We start from the raw sequence: 15,879 nt of genomic DNA, 5'->3' as shown, positions 1-15,879 counted from the left end.
CAACGACAGCATTTTGGCGTGGAACTATAACACCAGTATCACTGACTACAACTAAGAACTACAGGTATGCATGAATGTGGGAGGGCGCGGGTGGAGGGGGTAGTCGTTGAAGTGAGTGGGAACTTCAGGAAATAGGTCGGGGGGAGGCAGGGGGATATTACGAAGCGTGTAAGGTTATCACTTTTACGATAGCATTTCGACGTGGAACGTCAATACAGAGTAACCCCCAATTTAAGACTCCTCCTTTTTAAGACCATGTTTCTCAGACTTTCTGTTCATACCCTCTGTAAATTTACCCCCATTTTAAGACTTCCTCCTTTTTTAGACCTGAGTTTTTGGAGGTCTTAAAAGGGGCGTTCCACTGCACAACCAACCAAGACCTGTGGGTGTGTGTGAATGAGGTGAGGGGACGGGGTGGAGAGAGAGTGGCCATTGGGCTGTTGTTGTTTTGAGGTGGGGTTTGTCCCCGTCCCTCTCCCTGTTAGGTCCACCTGTTTTGCGGTATGCTAAGTAAGGGCAGCTCAATTTCCATGGTTGTCTTTCTCGTTTCTATGGCAACCAGGTGGACTACAGCCTGGAGGTGTCCAAGTTTCAGAAAGAGAACGCGCGTCAGGCCGCCATGTTTGACCTAGATCACCTTGGCAACGCCACACAAAAGCGCATGCTGAAGAGTATCGGGAACATCGGCACAAACGCCATGAAAGATGAGAGCAAAATCAAACAGGTTGGTATTTTTGTTGACGAGACTTGATGGTGGTGGTGATGATGATGATGATGATGATGATGATGACGACGATGATGATGATGATGATGATGATGATGATGATGATGATGATGATGATGATGATGATGATGATGATGATGATGATGATGATGATGATGATGATGATGATGATGATGATGATGATGTCAGTTCGCCTCGATGTCTCAGATTTGGCCAGGCTAATTTGCCTAGGGATAAGACTATTCCACAACTTGGTCACATACACAAAATTAACACCTTGAATGCTTGCTGTGGAAACTTACATTTGTTAATGGAATAATTTCCGAGAAAAAAAAGGCACCAGTGGAGGGATGGTCTCATACCATTGGAAGCCTGGCCAGAACTGAGACAGTGGGGCGAGCTGTTTTCACGAGGCGGAGTATTATGGTATCTTTGGTGTGTATTGCGGACAAACGAACAAAGAACGACAAATGTTAAGGTGCAGCTGTAGCTGTCTTTTATTCCGGTACCGCATGAAAACTTCTCTGCTCGGAAAAATGCTTAGTGTGCATGACTGCTGTTGACGAATCACTATAGCGCATGGGTACTTTGCTTGCGGTCTGCATACTTACCATTATAAAGTGGGGCTTTAATGTCATGAAACGACGGGCGCAGTGGCCTAGTAGATAAGACATCGGCCTCCAATGCGGAAGGTCGTGAGTTCAAATCCCGGCCGCGGCCGCCTGGCGGTTTAAGGGTGGAGATTTTTCCGATCTCCCAGGTCAACTTATGTGCAGACCTGTTAGTGCCTTATTCCCCTTCGTGTGTACACGCAAGCAAAAGACAAAGTGCGCGCGGAAAAGATCATGTAATACATGTCAGAGTTCGGTAGGTTATAGAAACACAAAAATACCCAGCATGCTTCCCCTGGAATCGGAGTATGGCTGCCTGAATGGTGGGGTAAAAATGGTCATATACTTAAAAGCCCACTCGTGCAAAAACACGAGTGAACGTGGGAGTTTCAGCCCACGAACGAAGAAGAAGAAGAAGATGTATTTTGCTTGTTTATTTGTGTCTCCTTCGTTTTCCCTTCTACAGTTCCCCGCATCCTCCGCCAAACCAAATATCATATTGCTTTTAAGAGCACGTTTATAAGCTTTGCTTGTTGTGCTCCATTTACTAATTGATTGTAATTGATTGTATGCGGCTTTGTTGTATGTAATTTTGCTGAATAAAAATGGTTCAAACCAAGAAGAAGAAGAATGTCATGTAACACTGTGTGTATCACGTGCAGTTGAGCGAGGTGATGGCCAACATGGCGAAGGCGTACAGCACGGCCACTGTCTGTCTCTCGGACAACCACTGTGTGCACCTGGACCCAGGTAAGTGTAACAGTCTTACACGTGACGCAGTTTCTTGTTCAAAGTGTATTTATTTTGTAAATATTGTTGACATTATGCACCATTAACCGGACCTCGTGACCCAGCAATGTCCGCTTTCTCAAGGTGAAGGCCAAATAAAGGAGGGAACAAGAACTTCCGGTCAGAAGACCAAGGGATACATTCCCTGTGTATCCCTTCAACATGGATTGCTTGAGAAGATCAACGCACTGAAGCTCTGTAAAACATCGACGCACAGAAGCTCTGTAAAACACCAACGCACAGAAGCTCTGTACAACATCAACGCACAGAAGCTCTGTAAAACATCAACCCACAGAAGCTCTGTAAAACATCAACGCACAGAAGCTCTGTAAAACATCAACGCACAGAAGCTCTGTAAAACATCAACGCACAGAAGCTCTGAAAAACATCAGCGCACAGAAGCTCTGTAAAACATCAACGCACAGAAGCTCCGTACGCGGTTTCCCAGCTGCAGCCACCATTATAAAACTCATCCGGACGTTTACACAAAATGTTCACATCGTCAAAAATGAATTTTTGAGCTTTTTCTTGTTTCAGAGACAGCAACAAATTCAGTTTCAGTCGTCTGATTACTTGCCTTTGATATTCAGCGAACGAGAGGCGCTGCTTTCCTTAATTTGTATCTACATTTAGAAGAACTGTGTAAGTCGGAAGTTAAATGCAGTTTAAGATTAAATAATTATGCCGCTTTGTGGTTCAACATATCAATCAATCAATCAATATGAGGCTTATATCGCGCGTATTCCGTGGGTACAGTTCTAAGCGCAGGGATTTTTTTAATTTTTTTAACAAATTTTTTATAATTTTTTTATGCAATTTATATCGCGCACATATTCAAGGCGCAGGAATTTACATATTCCCATTTTTGATTCAGCATATGGCGTTTTGATAATATACATCTATTCTGTTTTTGGTGCATTATGTGCCTATTTTTGTTTGACATTTGCCGGGGTGTTTTTCTCAGTAGTATGCCGTTTTGGTTCAATACATGACGTTTCTGATCTTCTTTTTTGTATTAATGTAGGCCTATGCCGTTTTGTGATCGTTTTTGATGTATACCGTTTTGGGTCATTTTGAATCAACTTAAGCCGTTATGGGCCGTTTTTGACTCTATTCATGTTTGTTTGTATTCAGATCTGACACGCCTGATGGCTAAGAGTCGTAACTACTCGGAGCTGACCCAGGCCTGGGAACTGTGGAGAGATGCCACGGGGCCTCACATCAAGGACATGTACACACAGTTCGTGACACTCGGAAACGAAGGCGTCCAGGAACTGGGTCAGTACAAAAAGACAGGAAGGGGAGGGGGTGTCTGAAGGGGTGGAGAACTGTGGGGGAACGCGACAAAAGCTCACAGGAAGGACAGTCATATACACCGAGTTCGTGCAGCTCTGAAACGAAGGCGTCCAGGAACTGGGTCAGTGAGAAATATGGCATAGCTTACCAAGACTACTTGAAGCCTGTCTAAATATGGCATACTGCTTACCAAGACTACTTCGAACATGTCTAAAGGCGGGCCTTACTTGAGCCCGAAATCGACTTCGCGAAATCTTTTTTACCGAAAATTCAGTGCAAAAGCCCCGTGCGGCCAGCTTCGCAAAGCATACTTCGCAAAATCGACTTCGCCCATTTAAGGACAGGCTTGAATGTGGCATTGCTTACCAAGACAACTTGGAACCTGTCTAAATGTGGCATTGCTTACCAAGACAACTTGGAACCTGTCTAAATGTGGCGTTGCTTACCAAGACAACTTGGAACCTGTCTAAATGTGGCGTTGCTTACCAAGACTACTTGGAACCTGTCTAAATGTGGCGTTGCTTACCAAGACAACTTGGAACCTGTCTAAATGTGGCGTTGCTTACCAAGACTACTTGGAACCTGTCTAAATGTGGCGTTGCTTACCAAGACAACTAGGAACCTGTCTAAATGTGGCATTGCTTACCAAGACTACTTGGAACCTGTCTAACTGTTATGGCATTGCTTACCAAGACTACTTGGAACCTGTCTAAATGTGGCATTGCTTACCAAGACTACTTGGAAATTGTCTAAATGTGGCATTGCTTACCAAGACTACTTGGAACCTGTCAAAATGTGGCGTTGGCTACGCTACTAAGACAACTTGGAACCTGTCTAAATGTGGCGTTGCCTACTCAAGACAACTTCGAACCTGTCTAAATTTGGCATACTGCTTACCAAGACTACTTGGAACCTGTCTAAATGTGGCGTTGCTTACCAAGACTACTTGGAACCTGTCTAAATGTGGCATTGCTTACCAAGACTACTTGGAAATTGTCTAAATGTGGCATTGCTTACCAAGACTACTTGGAACCTGTCTCGCCCGATGACAGTAAAATGCAAATAACGTCATGGACGCTCGTAAGCTAGAAGGACGTCATAGGAAAGAGGTCTGTATATTGAAGAGAGTGGACAATCTCAAAGCAATGTGCGATTCTTTTAGGTTTGGGGCCCACTGCTACAGAAAGACAGTGGGGGAAGGGGTGGGAGGAGGATGTTCGGGGGGAGTAAGTGGGGGAACTGTGGAGAGACAGTACGGGACCCCACATCATTCGTGCAACTTGGGAACGAAGGCGTCTAGGAACTAGGTTAGTGAGAACGACTGTGAGGGAGGGGGAGAGGGACGCAACGAGATCAACACATCAAGGGAATGTACACCGAGGAACGACGGGTTTATCAACTGAGACGGAAGTTGAAATAATTATTATCAAAATCCACCCACGAACTCGTTTTTGGCTCACGTAAGTGAAGCCTATGCGATGCTAACTTTTGTCTGTCTGTGCGTGCGTATGTATGTATGTATGTATGTATGGATGTATGTATGTATGTATGTCTGTGATAGAAACTTTAACATTTGACTGAACACCGAAATACTAATTTTACCTGGTTATTATCAAGCAACAGCTTCAAAGTATTGAAGCAATGATCAACATTTCGTCGGCACGTATGTACGTAGTTAAAGTGTGTATCCAAAGAAAACGGGTGGTGGGTTTTTTTTTGGGGGGGGGGGGTAAAATCAGGTGACTGGTTTGTGTCGTGTGTGGTATGTAGACCAGGTCAGGGGTCAAGGTTCGGTCAGATTGCGTGAAGGATTGTGGTATAGATACAGTTATCACCGAGCTGCAGTTCGCCGATTCAGTCGGAGAAGACGACTTTACATTGTTCGGTTTCGTAGCTCCAGAAAAATAGATAAAGAAGACACCAAAGGAGATTTCCTACAGGTTAATCTGCACAGCGTGTTTCCAGTGTCTGCGCGAGGAAGCGCAGCGCTGTCGAAAGCGCAGACGCAGTGTCGATCTGGCCATCTCAGGCAGTCGTGTAAGTAAGTAGGCTACAGACAGACAGATCTAGATCAAGTGTCTCGCACTCTCAGTTGCACCGTGTCACCTATGCCGACTGTGTGTGTATGTGTGACGGAGTGATTGAGTTTGTGTTACTGTTTGTTGATTTCTTACGTAAGCCTTGTCCTTGAAGGCTTCGCCTCTTGTTAAACTTGTTTAACAAAAATCGGAATGTTACTCCCTTATCTCACAGTGAGAGGGCAACGTCACCTGTACCAATACCTGGGGGAAATCTAAGACCCACTAATCAGATTGTATGCACCCCTTTTACCCCCGCCCCCTCCTTGTTTGGTGAAGGCATGAGGTATAGCTATGTCCGTATCGGTTGGCAGATTGAAAAGTTATGCTTTCAGTAGTTAAAAAAGATAATAACTTTAATATTTAGAAATAACAAAACTAACAGGGGATATGTCCGTATCAGCAGAAATGTTGACATGATAATTATGCTTTTAGCATTTATAAACAAATAAAATAGAAGAAAATATTTGAAAATTACAGCAAAAATGAAAGTGCTGTCCGTATTAGCTGACGTTGCCGTTTTTCCTTTCAGAAATTGTAAAAAAAAAATTAACGAAATATTTGACATTTTGAATAATATATAAAGAGCTCTGTCCTTAGTACCCGCTGTATTGCCATGTCATGCTGTTAGCAGTTGTAAAATGTATCATAAATGTAACAATTAAGATAATTAAAAGTATGGCTGGTGGTCCGTATAAGGTGACATACTGGTAATGTATGCTCACGGGGTCCAGTTAAAAAGAGTAAAATATTTGAGCATTTAAAAAAATTCTAAAGGAGCTATGTCCGTCTTAACTAACTTGTTGACCTTGGTTACAAACTGAATGAAATTGAATTATTTGTTTGTGTGTGATCAAAAGTGGTATTATGTCCGTATTGACTTGCATATTGACATATACTTTTAACAGTTGAAAAACAATGAATGGAATTCATAATCATTTGGGATAGGGGGTGGGGGGAGGAATCTCAAAATTGCGATGTTTTTTAAACGATAAGAAATGATTTTTTTTTAAAAAGCACTTATTAGTTGATACAGGTGCTGTACAAAAAATGAATGTGTGTCCACTTTTATTTGTGAAAGAAATATAAATGACCCGAGGAACTTTGACGATAAAACGATAACAGCGTTCAGCCCAGCGAGAATGGAGCGTACCTAAAATCTTCAACCCTAGAAAGTTGCACCAGTATGCAAGATTCAAGAAAGTTATCAACAGTCTTACGTTGATGGGAAGATAGTGTGAAACATAAACGGGGGTGCGGGATGTGATGGATTCAGAACGTGCATTGCCCGGCAACGGAAGCAGGTCAAATAACTAGGTCATGTCCGTTATCGGAGAAACATGTTAGGCAACTGGGTCAGGTCAGTTGGTCAGCTGATTGTTTTGGATTTTTTTATTTTTTTGGAGGGGGGTAGTAAAGTGTCGAGGGGGAGATGTTTGCACAACTTATTTTGAATGTACGTATCGGTCAGGATGGCTTAGTCTGCACATTTTTATGTAACTGTGCAGAAAAAAATCAAAGCAACATCCGTGTTTAGCTGCTTAACGAAATCAAAAACGTACCTGCTCTCTCACGCACCTGTACAAACACGCACGCACCTGCACACACGCACTTGTACACTCGCGGGCGCGCGCACACACACACACACACACACACACACACACACACCCACACACACACACACACGCACGCACGCACGCACAGCACACACACACACACACACACGCACGCACGCACGTACACACACACACGCACGCACGCACGCACACACACACACACACACACACACACACATACACACACACATACACACACACACACGCACGCACGCACACACACACACACACACACACACACACACACACACACACCCGATTCGGCATGGATCCTATTCGGTTGTTCCGTAGAATCTTAAACCAATGAGACAGAGGTGTGTTGTTGCTTTTAAGGTCTGAGGGAAATACGCGCTCTTAATACATACGACATGTGCAATAGAGTTAGTGAGAGTTGTACGGAACCAGTCTCCTGGCACCTCAGAGACTAACAAGCATTGAAATGAACAAACTACTATCACCTCTCAGGTGCCAGGAAAATAGTTCCGCATAAGTCTCATGTCGCATGCATTTAGATCGTTGTTTCTTAGATCTTAAAAGATAATTGCCTGTAAATCTAATTTCATTTCTCTTTTATCCCAGGTTTTGCCGACATGGGAGAAAGATGGCGAGACACGTACGAAGACAAGAACTTCCGGGGGGAGTTAGAGGCCTTGCTGGAGCAGTTACGTCCCTTGTATCAGCAGTTGCACACCTATGTTCGCCATCGTCTGATGAAACAATATGGCGACGACAAATTTCCCAAGTCCGGTCACATCCCTGCTCACATATTGGGTGAGTTGTGGTGGTGGTACGGTGCAACCCTCCTTTAAAGATACCACTTCTTTTTTTTTAACTCTCCCACGATTGACAAAAGGGTCTTTCCTGGCAAAATTGTAAAGGCATAGATAAAAATGTCCACCAAAATACCCGTGTGACTTGGAATAATAGGCCGTGAAAAGTAGGATATGCGCCGAAATGACTGCGATCTGCTGGCCGATGTGAATGCGTGATGTATTGTGTAAAAAAATTCCATCTCACACGGCATAAATAAATCCCTGCGCCTTGAATATGTGCGCAATACAACTTGCATAAAATAAAAATAAAAAATAAAAAAATAAATCCCTGCGCTTAGAACTGTACCCACGCGCGGAATACGCGCGATATAAGCCTCATATTGATTGATTGATATAATTATATAGCCTTTGTAAATTAACATCAATTTTAAGACTACCTCCTTTTTAACACCTGACTATCTCAGATTTTGCGGGGTCTTAAAAGGGGGGCTCCACTGTAATGGTGATGATAGTGGTGGTGGTGGTGGTGGTGGTGGTGGTCGCTGTCGTTGTAATTTTTGTTTTGTTTCTTCTTTCATACAATTGGTTTCAGAAGCTGGCTGCTTCTTTTAGGTGATAGCTTTGTGATTGGCATATCTCGAGGGTTCTGTGTATGTGTGCGTGTTTGTGTGATGGGGGGTGAGTGTGTATGTGTGTTATGTTATGTTATATGAAGTCTCATATCGCGCGCGTATCTCCAGACTCGGACTCAAGGCGCAGGGCTAGGGATCTATTTATGCCGTGTGAGATTGAATTTTTTACACAATACATCACGCATTCACATCGACCAGCTGCAGATCGCAGCCATTTCGGCGCATATCCTACTTTTCACGGCCTATTATTCCAAGTCACACGGGTATTTTGGTGGACATTTTTTATCTATGCCTATACAATTTTGCCAGGAAAGACCATTTTGTCAATCGTGGGATCTTTAACGTGCACACCCCAATGTAGTGTACACGAAGGGACCTCGGTTTTTCGTCTCATCCGAAAGACTAGCACTTGAACCCACCACCTAGGTTAGGAAAGGGGGGAGAAAATTGCTAACGCCCTGACCCAGGGTCGAACTCGCAACCTCTCGCTTCCGAGCGCAAGTGCGTTACCACTCGGCCACCCAGTCCTTGTGTGTCTGTCTGTGAAAGAGAGAACGAGTTTGTTTGTATTTGAATGTTTATCTGTCCGTGTTTTTGTCATGATTCAGTAACTGTATTTAACCTTTTTGTATGAATTTTCTGCTTGCGATTTTCTTCTGGTATTGCATACCCGGTCTTCGAATTTTACAAAATCATAGTTAGAGATGTAACTCTATGAACTTTAACCTGACCTTGAACTTTAACCTTAACTTTACTGACCTTTCCCTTGGTTGTCAAGGCAACATGTGGGCACAAACGTGGAACAACGTCTATGACCTTGTGGTGCCCTTCCCTGGGAAGGAAAGCGTGGATGTCACTGAGGAGATGGTGAAACAGGTAGGCTGCTTCCACCATTCTTCGGTCATGCAAGATTCCATGTTGGCTGAACATGATGGTTAGGCAACAAAACACACAAAAAAGTCTGTTTACGGTATCCCGACCGACCCTATTTTTTCGCGCGACCCTAGACTTTTTTTTGGCATTTGGGAGAAAAAAATATGAAGAAAAAAAAAGAAAAAAAAAGTCTTTGTTTTTTGGCAAAATAACTTACCAATATGGTTTTTGGGAGAAATTTTTTTTTTAAATCCCGACCTACCGACCCTATTTTTTTTTTGCCTATGTTACCGTAAACAGACTAAATTTTTTTTGCCTTAATGTTTTGTCATACAGGCTTAAACGATATTGCTTTACGATGGAACACCCCTTGTTAGACCCCTCCCCCCCCACCCCACCCCCAATTTCAGACTTCTTCCCTTTTAAGACCTAACTTGTTCAGAGTGTTTGCTCATAGCCTCTGCAAATTCACCTAACTTGTTCAGAGTGTTTGCTCATAGCCTCTGCAAATTCACCTAACTTGTTCAGAGTGTTTGCTCATAGCCTCTGCAAATTCACCTAACTTGTTCAGAGTGTTTGCTCATAGCCTCTGCAAATTCACCTAACTTGTTCAGAGTTTTTGCTCATAGCCTCTGCAAATTCACCTAACTTGTTCAGAGTGTTTGCTCATAGCCTCTGCAAATTCACCTAACTTGTTCAGAGTTTTTGCTCATAGCCTCTGCAAATTCACCTAACTTGTTCAGAGTTTTTGCTCATAGCCTCTGTAAATTCACCTAACTTGTTCAGAGTTTTTGCTCATAGCCTCTGTACATTCACCTAACTTGTTCAGAGTTTTTGCTCATAGCCTCTGTAAATTCACCTAACTTGTTCAGAGTTTTTGCTCATAGCCTCTGCAAATTCACCTAACTTGTTCAGAGTTTTTCCTCATAGCCTCTGCAAATTCACCTAACTTGTTCAGACTTTTTGCTCATAGCCTCTGCAAATTCACCTAACTTGTTCAGAGTTTTTGCTCATAGCCTCTGCAAATTCACCTAACTTGTTCAGAGTTTTTGCTCATAGCCTCTGCAAATTCACCTAACTTGTTCAGAGTTTTTGCTCATAGCCTCTGCAAATTCACCTAACTTGTTCAGAGTTTTTGCTCATAGCCTCTGCAAATTCACCTAACTTGTTCAGAGTTTTTGCTCATAGCCTCTGCAAATTCACCTAACTTGTTCAGAGTTTTTCCTCATAGCCTCTGCAAATTCACCTAACTTGTTCAGAGTTTTTGCTCATATCCTCTGCAAATTCACCTAACTTGTTCAGAGGTTTTGCTCATAGCCTCTGCAAATTCACCTAACTTGTTCAGAGTGTTTGCTCATAGCCTCTGCAAATTCACCTAACTTGTTCAGACTTTTTGCTCATAGCCTCTGCAAATTCACCTAACTTGCTCAGAGTTTTTGCTCATAGCCTCTGTAAACTCACCTAATTTGTTCAGAGTTTTTGCTCACAGCCTCTGCAAATTCACCTAACTTGTTCAGCGTTTTTGCTCATAGCCTCAGCAAATTCACCTAACTTTTTCAGAGTTTTTGCTCATAGCCTCTGCAAATTCACCTAACTTTTTCAGAGTTTTTGCTCATAGCCTCTGCAAATTCATCTAACGTGTTCAGAGTTTTTGCTCATAGCCTGAGCAGCAAATTCACCTAACTTGTTCAGAGTTTTTGCTCATAGCCTCAGCAAATTCACCTCCATTTTTAGACTCCCTCCTTGTTTATACCTGATTTTCTCAGCTTCTGTACGCCTGTTGCAGAGCTGGACAGTGGACAGGATGTTTCGCACGGCAGAGGACTTCTACACGTCTCTGGGCCTGAGTGCCATGCCGCCCCGCTTCTGGAACTACTCCATGATGGAGAGACCCCAAGATGGCCGCCAGGTCGTCTGCCACGCCTCCGCTTGGGACTTCTACAACGGCAAGGATTTCAGGTCGGTGGTACTGTGGATACACTCCCCTCCCACCACCCCTATCCCTCTTTCCCTCACCACCCTCCGCCCTATGTTTTAATATATACGGGGAATAGAGACGAGGGTGGTGGTATGTGTGTCTGTCAGTCTGTCAGTCTGTCTGTCTGTCTGTCTGTCTGTCTGTCTGTGTATATGTGTAGAGCGATTCAGAGAAAACTACTGGGCCGATCTTCATGTAACTTTACATGAGCGTTCCTACAAATGATATCCTCAGATTGTAGGTTCATTCTGTGAGTTCGACAGATTGACTAAATTTATCAATTTCGCTTGTTTATGACGGGTAGTATATAACGACTTCAAGCCTGTGTGTTGCTGGTTGTAGGATCAAGATGTGTACTGACATCACCATGGAGGATCTGATCACGATACACCACGAGATGGGTCACATTCAGTACTATCTGCAATACAAGGATCAGCCTATTATCTTCAAGACAGGTGCAAATCCAGGTAAGTATCTCACCTTTCTACAACAGGTGTGTTATGTCTAGGACCAGGTTTCCCCTTCTTCTCCTCTGTCGGTACAATTTCGATAAGATTGTTAGAGAAGTGACTGAAATGTTATTTGACTTCCAAATAAATGGCCACCATTGCACATACATACACATTGACAGACACAAACACACGGTCTCTCTCTCTCTCTCTCTCTCTCTCTCTCTCTCTCTCTCTCTCTCTCTCTCTCTCTCTCTCTCTCTCTCTCTCTCTCTTCTCTCTCTCTCTCTCTCTCTCTCTCTCTCTCTCTCTCTCTCTCTCTCTCTCTCTCTCTCTCTCTCTCTCTCTCTCTCAAGTGTTTGTTTAAGGGACAGGCTGTAAGATTAGGCTTTGCCCAAAACCGATATCCTTTTGTAATAAAGTTCAGTTTCAGTTTCTTTCTCTCTCTCTCTCTCTCTCTATATATATATATATATATATATATATATATATATACCTGTCTCTCTCTCTCTCTCTCTCTCTCTCTCTCTCTCTCTCTCTCTATCTCTCTCTCCTTCTCCCTCTCTCCTTCTCCAACTTTGGTAATTTGTTTGTGCTCCCTGCAATTTTCGACACTGAATTTGTAAACCACTATTTCTTAATGTTCTTTAAAAATTGTATTTATTTGGTAAAATACCGGTTTACGCGATCCGTGCTACTCTTTTTGCTGACGTTTTCCTTTTCTTTGCAGGTTTCCACGAGGCTATCGGAGACACCATGGCGTTGTCAGTGGCAACGCCGGTTCACTTGCACAAGATTGGACTTCTCAACAAAGTGGAAAATGACACAGGTCAGTATTCAATTGAGTAAAAAAAAAACATTCCTTCTTTCTCGTGACTATCTTGTCGATCATCGTAGATCCTTCCACGTGCAAGATCACAAAATGCTCTGTATACAAACATCAGATACATCAGGTCAGATCGGACAAGATCATTTTGTGGAATTTAAGATCGCAGAATAACATTTTGTGGAATTAAGGATCGTGCAATAAAATGATGCAATTAAGATCGTTCAAGAAAGTAGTCCGTATTTCCTTTCGGACAAGGTAAGCAAGATCGTTTGACAAAATTCGTTTCTATTTTAAGATCGTACAAAAAGAACTCTTGTCCCATTCAGATCGTAAGACATATTCATCTTTTCAGTTTTAATTCAGAACCGAAAAGAAATTCGCGTGTAACTCCAATTAAACACAGTAATTATCATCAGTTCCTTTGACCGCTGTCAACAGATGCAGACATCAACTTTCTGCTGAAGACAGCCCTGGAGAAAATCGCCTTCCTGCCCTTCGGCTATCTGATTGACCAGTGGAGGTGGTCAGTCTTCTCGGGGGAAACTCCACCTGACCACTACAACGACAAGTGGTGGCAACTCAGGTAGGTCTTTGTGTGGAGGGAAGGGGATGGGGGATTAGATAGTACCCGTTTCTTTAGCCAGGTAAACGGGTACTTAATCCCCCATCCCCTCCCCTCGTACGAGTATAAACAGCAGTTCTTCCCTGTTGCGAGCGTTGTGCATTTGCCCGTAACTGGATCTAAGGGTGTTAGGGGGTGAGGGGGGGGGGGGGGGTCATGGGTTTTGAAAGCCCGGTGTCACGAACTGAAAACTCTGCTGAACAATCCCTCTCAATGCGGTCAATGCGCATGCGCCAATCTTGGACTTAAAAAATGCGACCCTTTGACCGAACGAACCATGGGTTAGGGTTAGAGTAAGGGTTAGGGTTAGGTTGTTCACGACCTGATTAATCTCCCCATGTTAGCGCATGCGCATTGACCGCATTCAGAGGGATTGTTCAGGCAGTGTTTTCAGTTCGTGACACCGGCAAATATACAAAATACCCCTTTCAAATGCTACATTTCAACCGTCCTGGTAAACCCCTGTACCCATGCCTCATTTTGGAATCCCCTCCCTCTTATACACTTGATCCAGCCTTGTTGCTTGCCTGTTATGGTTGAGCCGGGACATGTTTTAACCCGAAGGAAGTTTGCAAAGAAATGTAACATGCAATAGGTTAACAAAAACAGCATCTGTTAGTGTTACAGACATTAAAGGTACTGAACTTGTCAAATCCAGGTGCACGGAGCCCCTGGGGCTTTTTGTCATACCTCAGGCAGCTATCCGTTAGAATAACTACCAAGTTTCATTGACTTGCACCCAAAGAGTCAAGAACTGCGATTTTTTTACGAATTAATTTCGTACTCGGACCCGGCTGGTCTTGACCTATTTTTGGATCTAAATTTAGATCAGGTAGATCACCACATCATGCACAAAAAGACACGTCACTAGCAAACTATGTCAGACGTCATCATGAGTTTGTGTAAAACAAAATGGAGGCCGGGATCACTCAGTTGAATCGAACTCCGACCAAACACCACGTAATAACTAGGTTAATTTATGCACTCGCGTGAACAAGAAACTGTCGAGCTTCACAGATGTCGTCGATGGGTAGTTTTGGGTTTGTTTTACTACCATAGGAGGATTTTTGAACTGTAAATGCACTCAGTTGCAACAAAAACGCGAAACGAAGGCTGTGAGCTGCACTGTTCCTTTAAAGATTAATTATCATGCCTCAATTTTGTTCTTATTGTAACACAAATGTTCTATAAAAAAAAAATTGTCAGTAAGTACTGGTGTCACATGACTGATGTGAACCAGTTGATTGGCTAATGGCGATGCGCTAAAACTGTAGTGCGCTAACTTTTCCACAGAGCGTATTCTTCCGCCCTTTGCCTAAGCGAGAGTGTACTCTCATCCTCAGAATTAATTAATGACATGTAGCTTATATTCTCCACAATACCAATGATTATGACCATAAATTTCCTGCTTCTCAATTAAAGCAGAAGTGGGTTTTTTCTGACAGATTGCATGTGCATGTGCCACAGTTGCCACTGATCTAAAATTAGAACCCGCTGTGTCTAATTTTTCAGTTTCGACTTGCGAAGATTCCTCTCATAATTATGCCATGTTAGTGGCATGTAGCTTATTATCCACATTACCAAATGATGAGTTAGTATACAATTCCCAGCAGCTAACAGAAAACACAAGTGTTATTCCGATTACGTAGCAGCTAGATCAGCACGTATCAGACTACACTGAAATACGACTGCATCTGTTCAGTAAATGAATGTTTTCCGAATTATTATTTCAAGGCAAGAACAATCGGAATCGAAAACGTGTAGGGTTTAGAACGTTCATACCATAATATATTATATAAGACTTATTACCAGCCTGCCTCATGCGTGCAGACTCAGTGCAACGTGACGAGCAATTTTTGTTTTTGAAATGAGACTCAGTGCAGTGGTTCGATTGCTATAGCCTAGCAGACAACATAAATCCCGCTCAGCAAATTAACATGTTGGGCAAATGTGAACGATAAAACGATGAGGATATAATACGTGTAGGGTTCAGAGCATTCTCACCGTTCATATTTAGTACCACACTCCCCGATGAGTGAAGATACCACACGAGAAACATGCAACATTTACTTTTGAAAATGTGCTTACCGTCGACCTTGGCAAGGGGCAACACTCTGCACAGTCAATCTGTCGAAGCTCGATGAAGGTTTCGAATCGCAAATAACTAAGAACACAGTCCTTTCTCCGAGTTTAAATGAGGTCTCTATGAAAGATCATCACTTTTTAGCAACAGAAATTAAAACAAGAGTTTGCGTGTGACGAAAGCACGACACACTTGAGACAGCCCACACAAAAGTAGATCTGACACAAAAACCTGACCACACAGTTACGCCTATCCAAATGCGCGTTGCAAAATGTGCGTTTTGAATCTTCTTTTTTCTCTGGCGGTACTGACAATATCGTTATTGAAACAATCCCAGTGCACTAAGGGATTTATAGAGCAAATCTCGAAAATAATTATTGAACTTAGCGCTATGCGCTTCGTTCAATAATGAATTTTCTCGATTTGCTCTATAAATCCCTTAGTGCACTGGGATGTCTCAATAACTTAAAATATTAAAAAAAAATAAAAGGATGCTGTCAGTTTGGGTATGCGAGTTTTGGGACCT

General features: G+C 42.9%; 2 protein-coding genes across 2 annotated transcripts in view; one reads left to right on the top strand and one right to left on the bottom strand.

Moving 5' to 3' along the window:
- The window catches only part of LOC138946752 (cyclin-T1-like), a 110,054-nt gene that overhangs the window by 43,507 nt on the left and 50,668 nt on the right, over window positions 1-15,879 (bottom strand). The window lies entirely within an intron of this gene.
- The window catches only part of LOC138947447 (uncharacterized), a 58,130-nt gene that overhangs the window by 14,342 nt on the left and 27,909 nt on the right, over window positions 1-15,879 (top strand). Inside the window, exons 15-23 of the mRNA XM_070318921.1 lie at window positions 563-724; window positions 1,998-2,085; window positions 3,259-3,402; window positions 7,694-7,885; window positions 9,298-9,395; window positions 11,179-11,351; window positions 11,713-11,837; window positions 12,550-12,648; window positions 13,087-13,231. Coding sequence (XP_070175022.1) covers window positions 563-724; window positions 1,998-2,085; window positions 3,259-3,402; window positions 7,694-7,885; window positions 9,298-9,395; window positions 11,179-11,351; window positions 11,713-11,837; window positions 12,550-12,648; window positions 13,087-13,231 — 1,226 coding nt within the window. The remainder of the gene's footprint in view (window positions 1-562; window positions 725-1,997; window positions 2,086-3,258; window positions 3,403-7,693; window positions 7,886-9,297; window positions 9,396-11,178; window positions 11,352-11,712; window positions 11,838-12,549; window positions 12,649-13,086; window positions 13,232-15,879) is intronic.

Source organism: Littorina saxatilis, linkage group LG14, assembly GCF_037325665.1.
Source record: "Littorina saxatilis isolate snail1 linkage group LG14, US_GU_Lsax_2.0, whole genome shotgun sequence".
Taxonomy (NCBI): domain Eukaryota; kingdom Metazoa; phylum Mollusca; class Gastropoda; order Littorinimorpha; family Littorinidae; genus Littorina; species Littorina saxatilis.
This window is presented reverse-complemented; position numbering and strand designations above follow the sequence as displayed.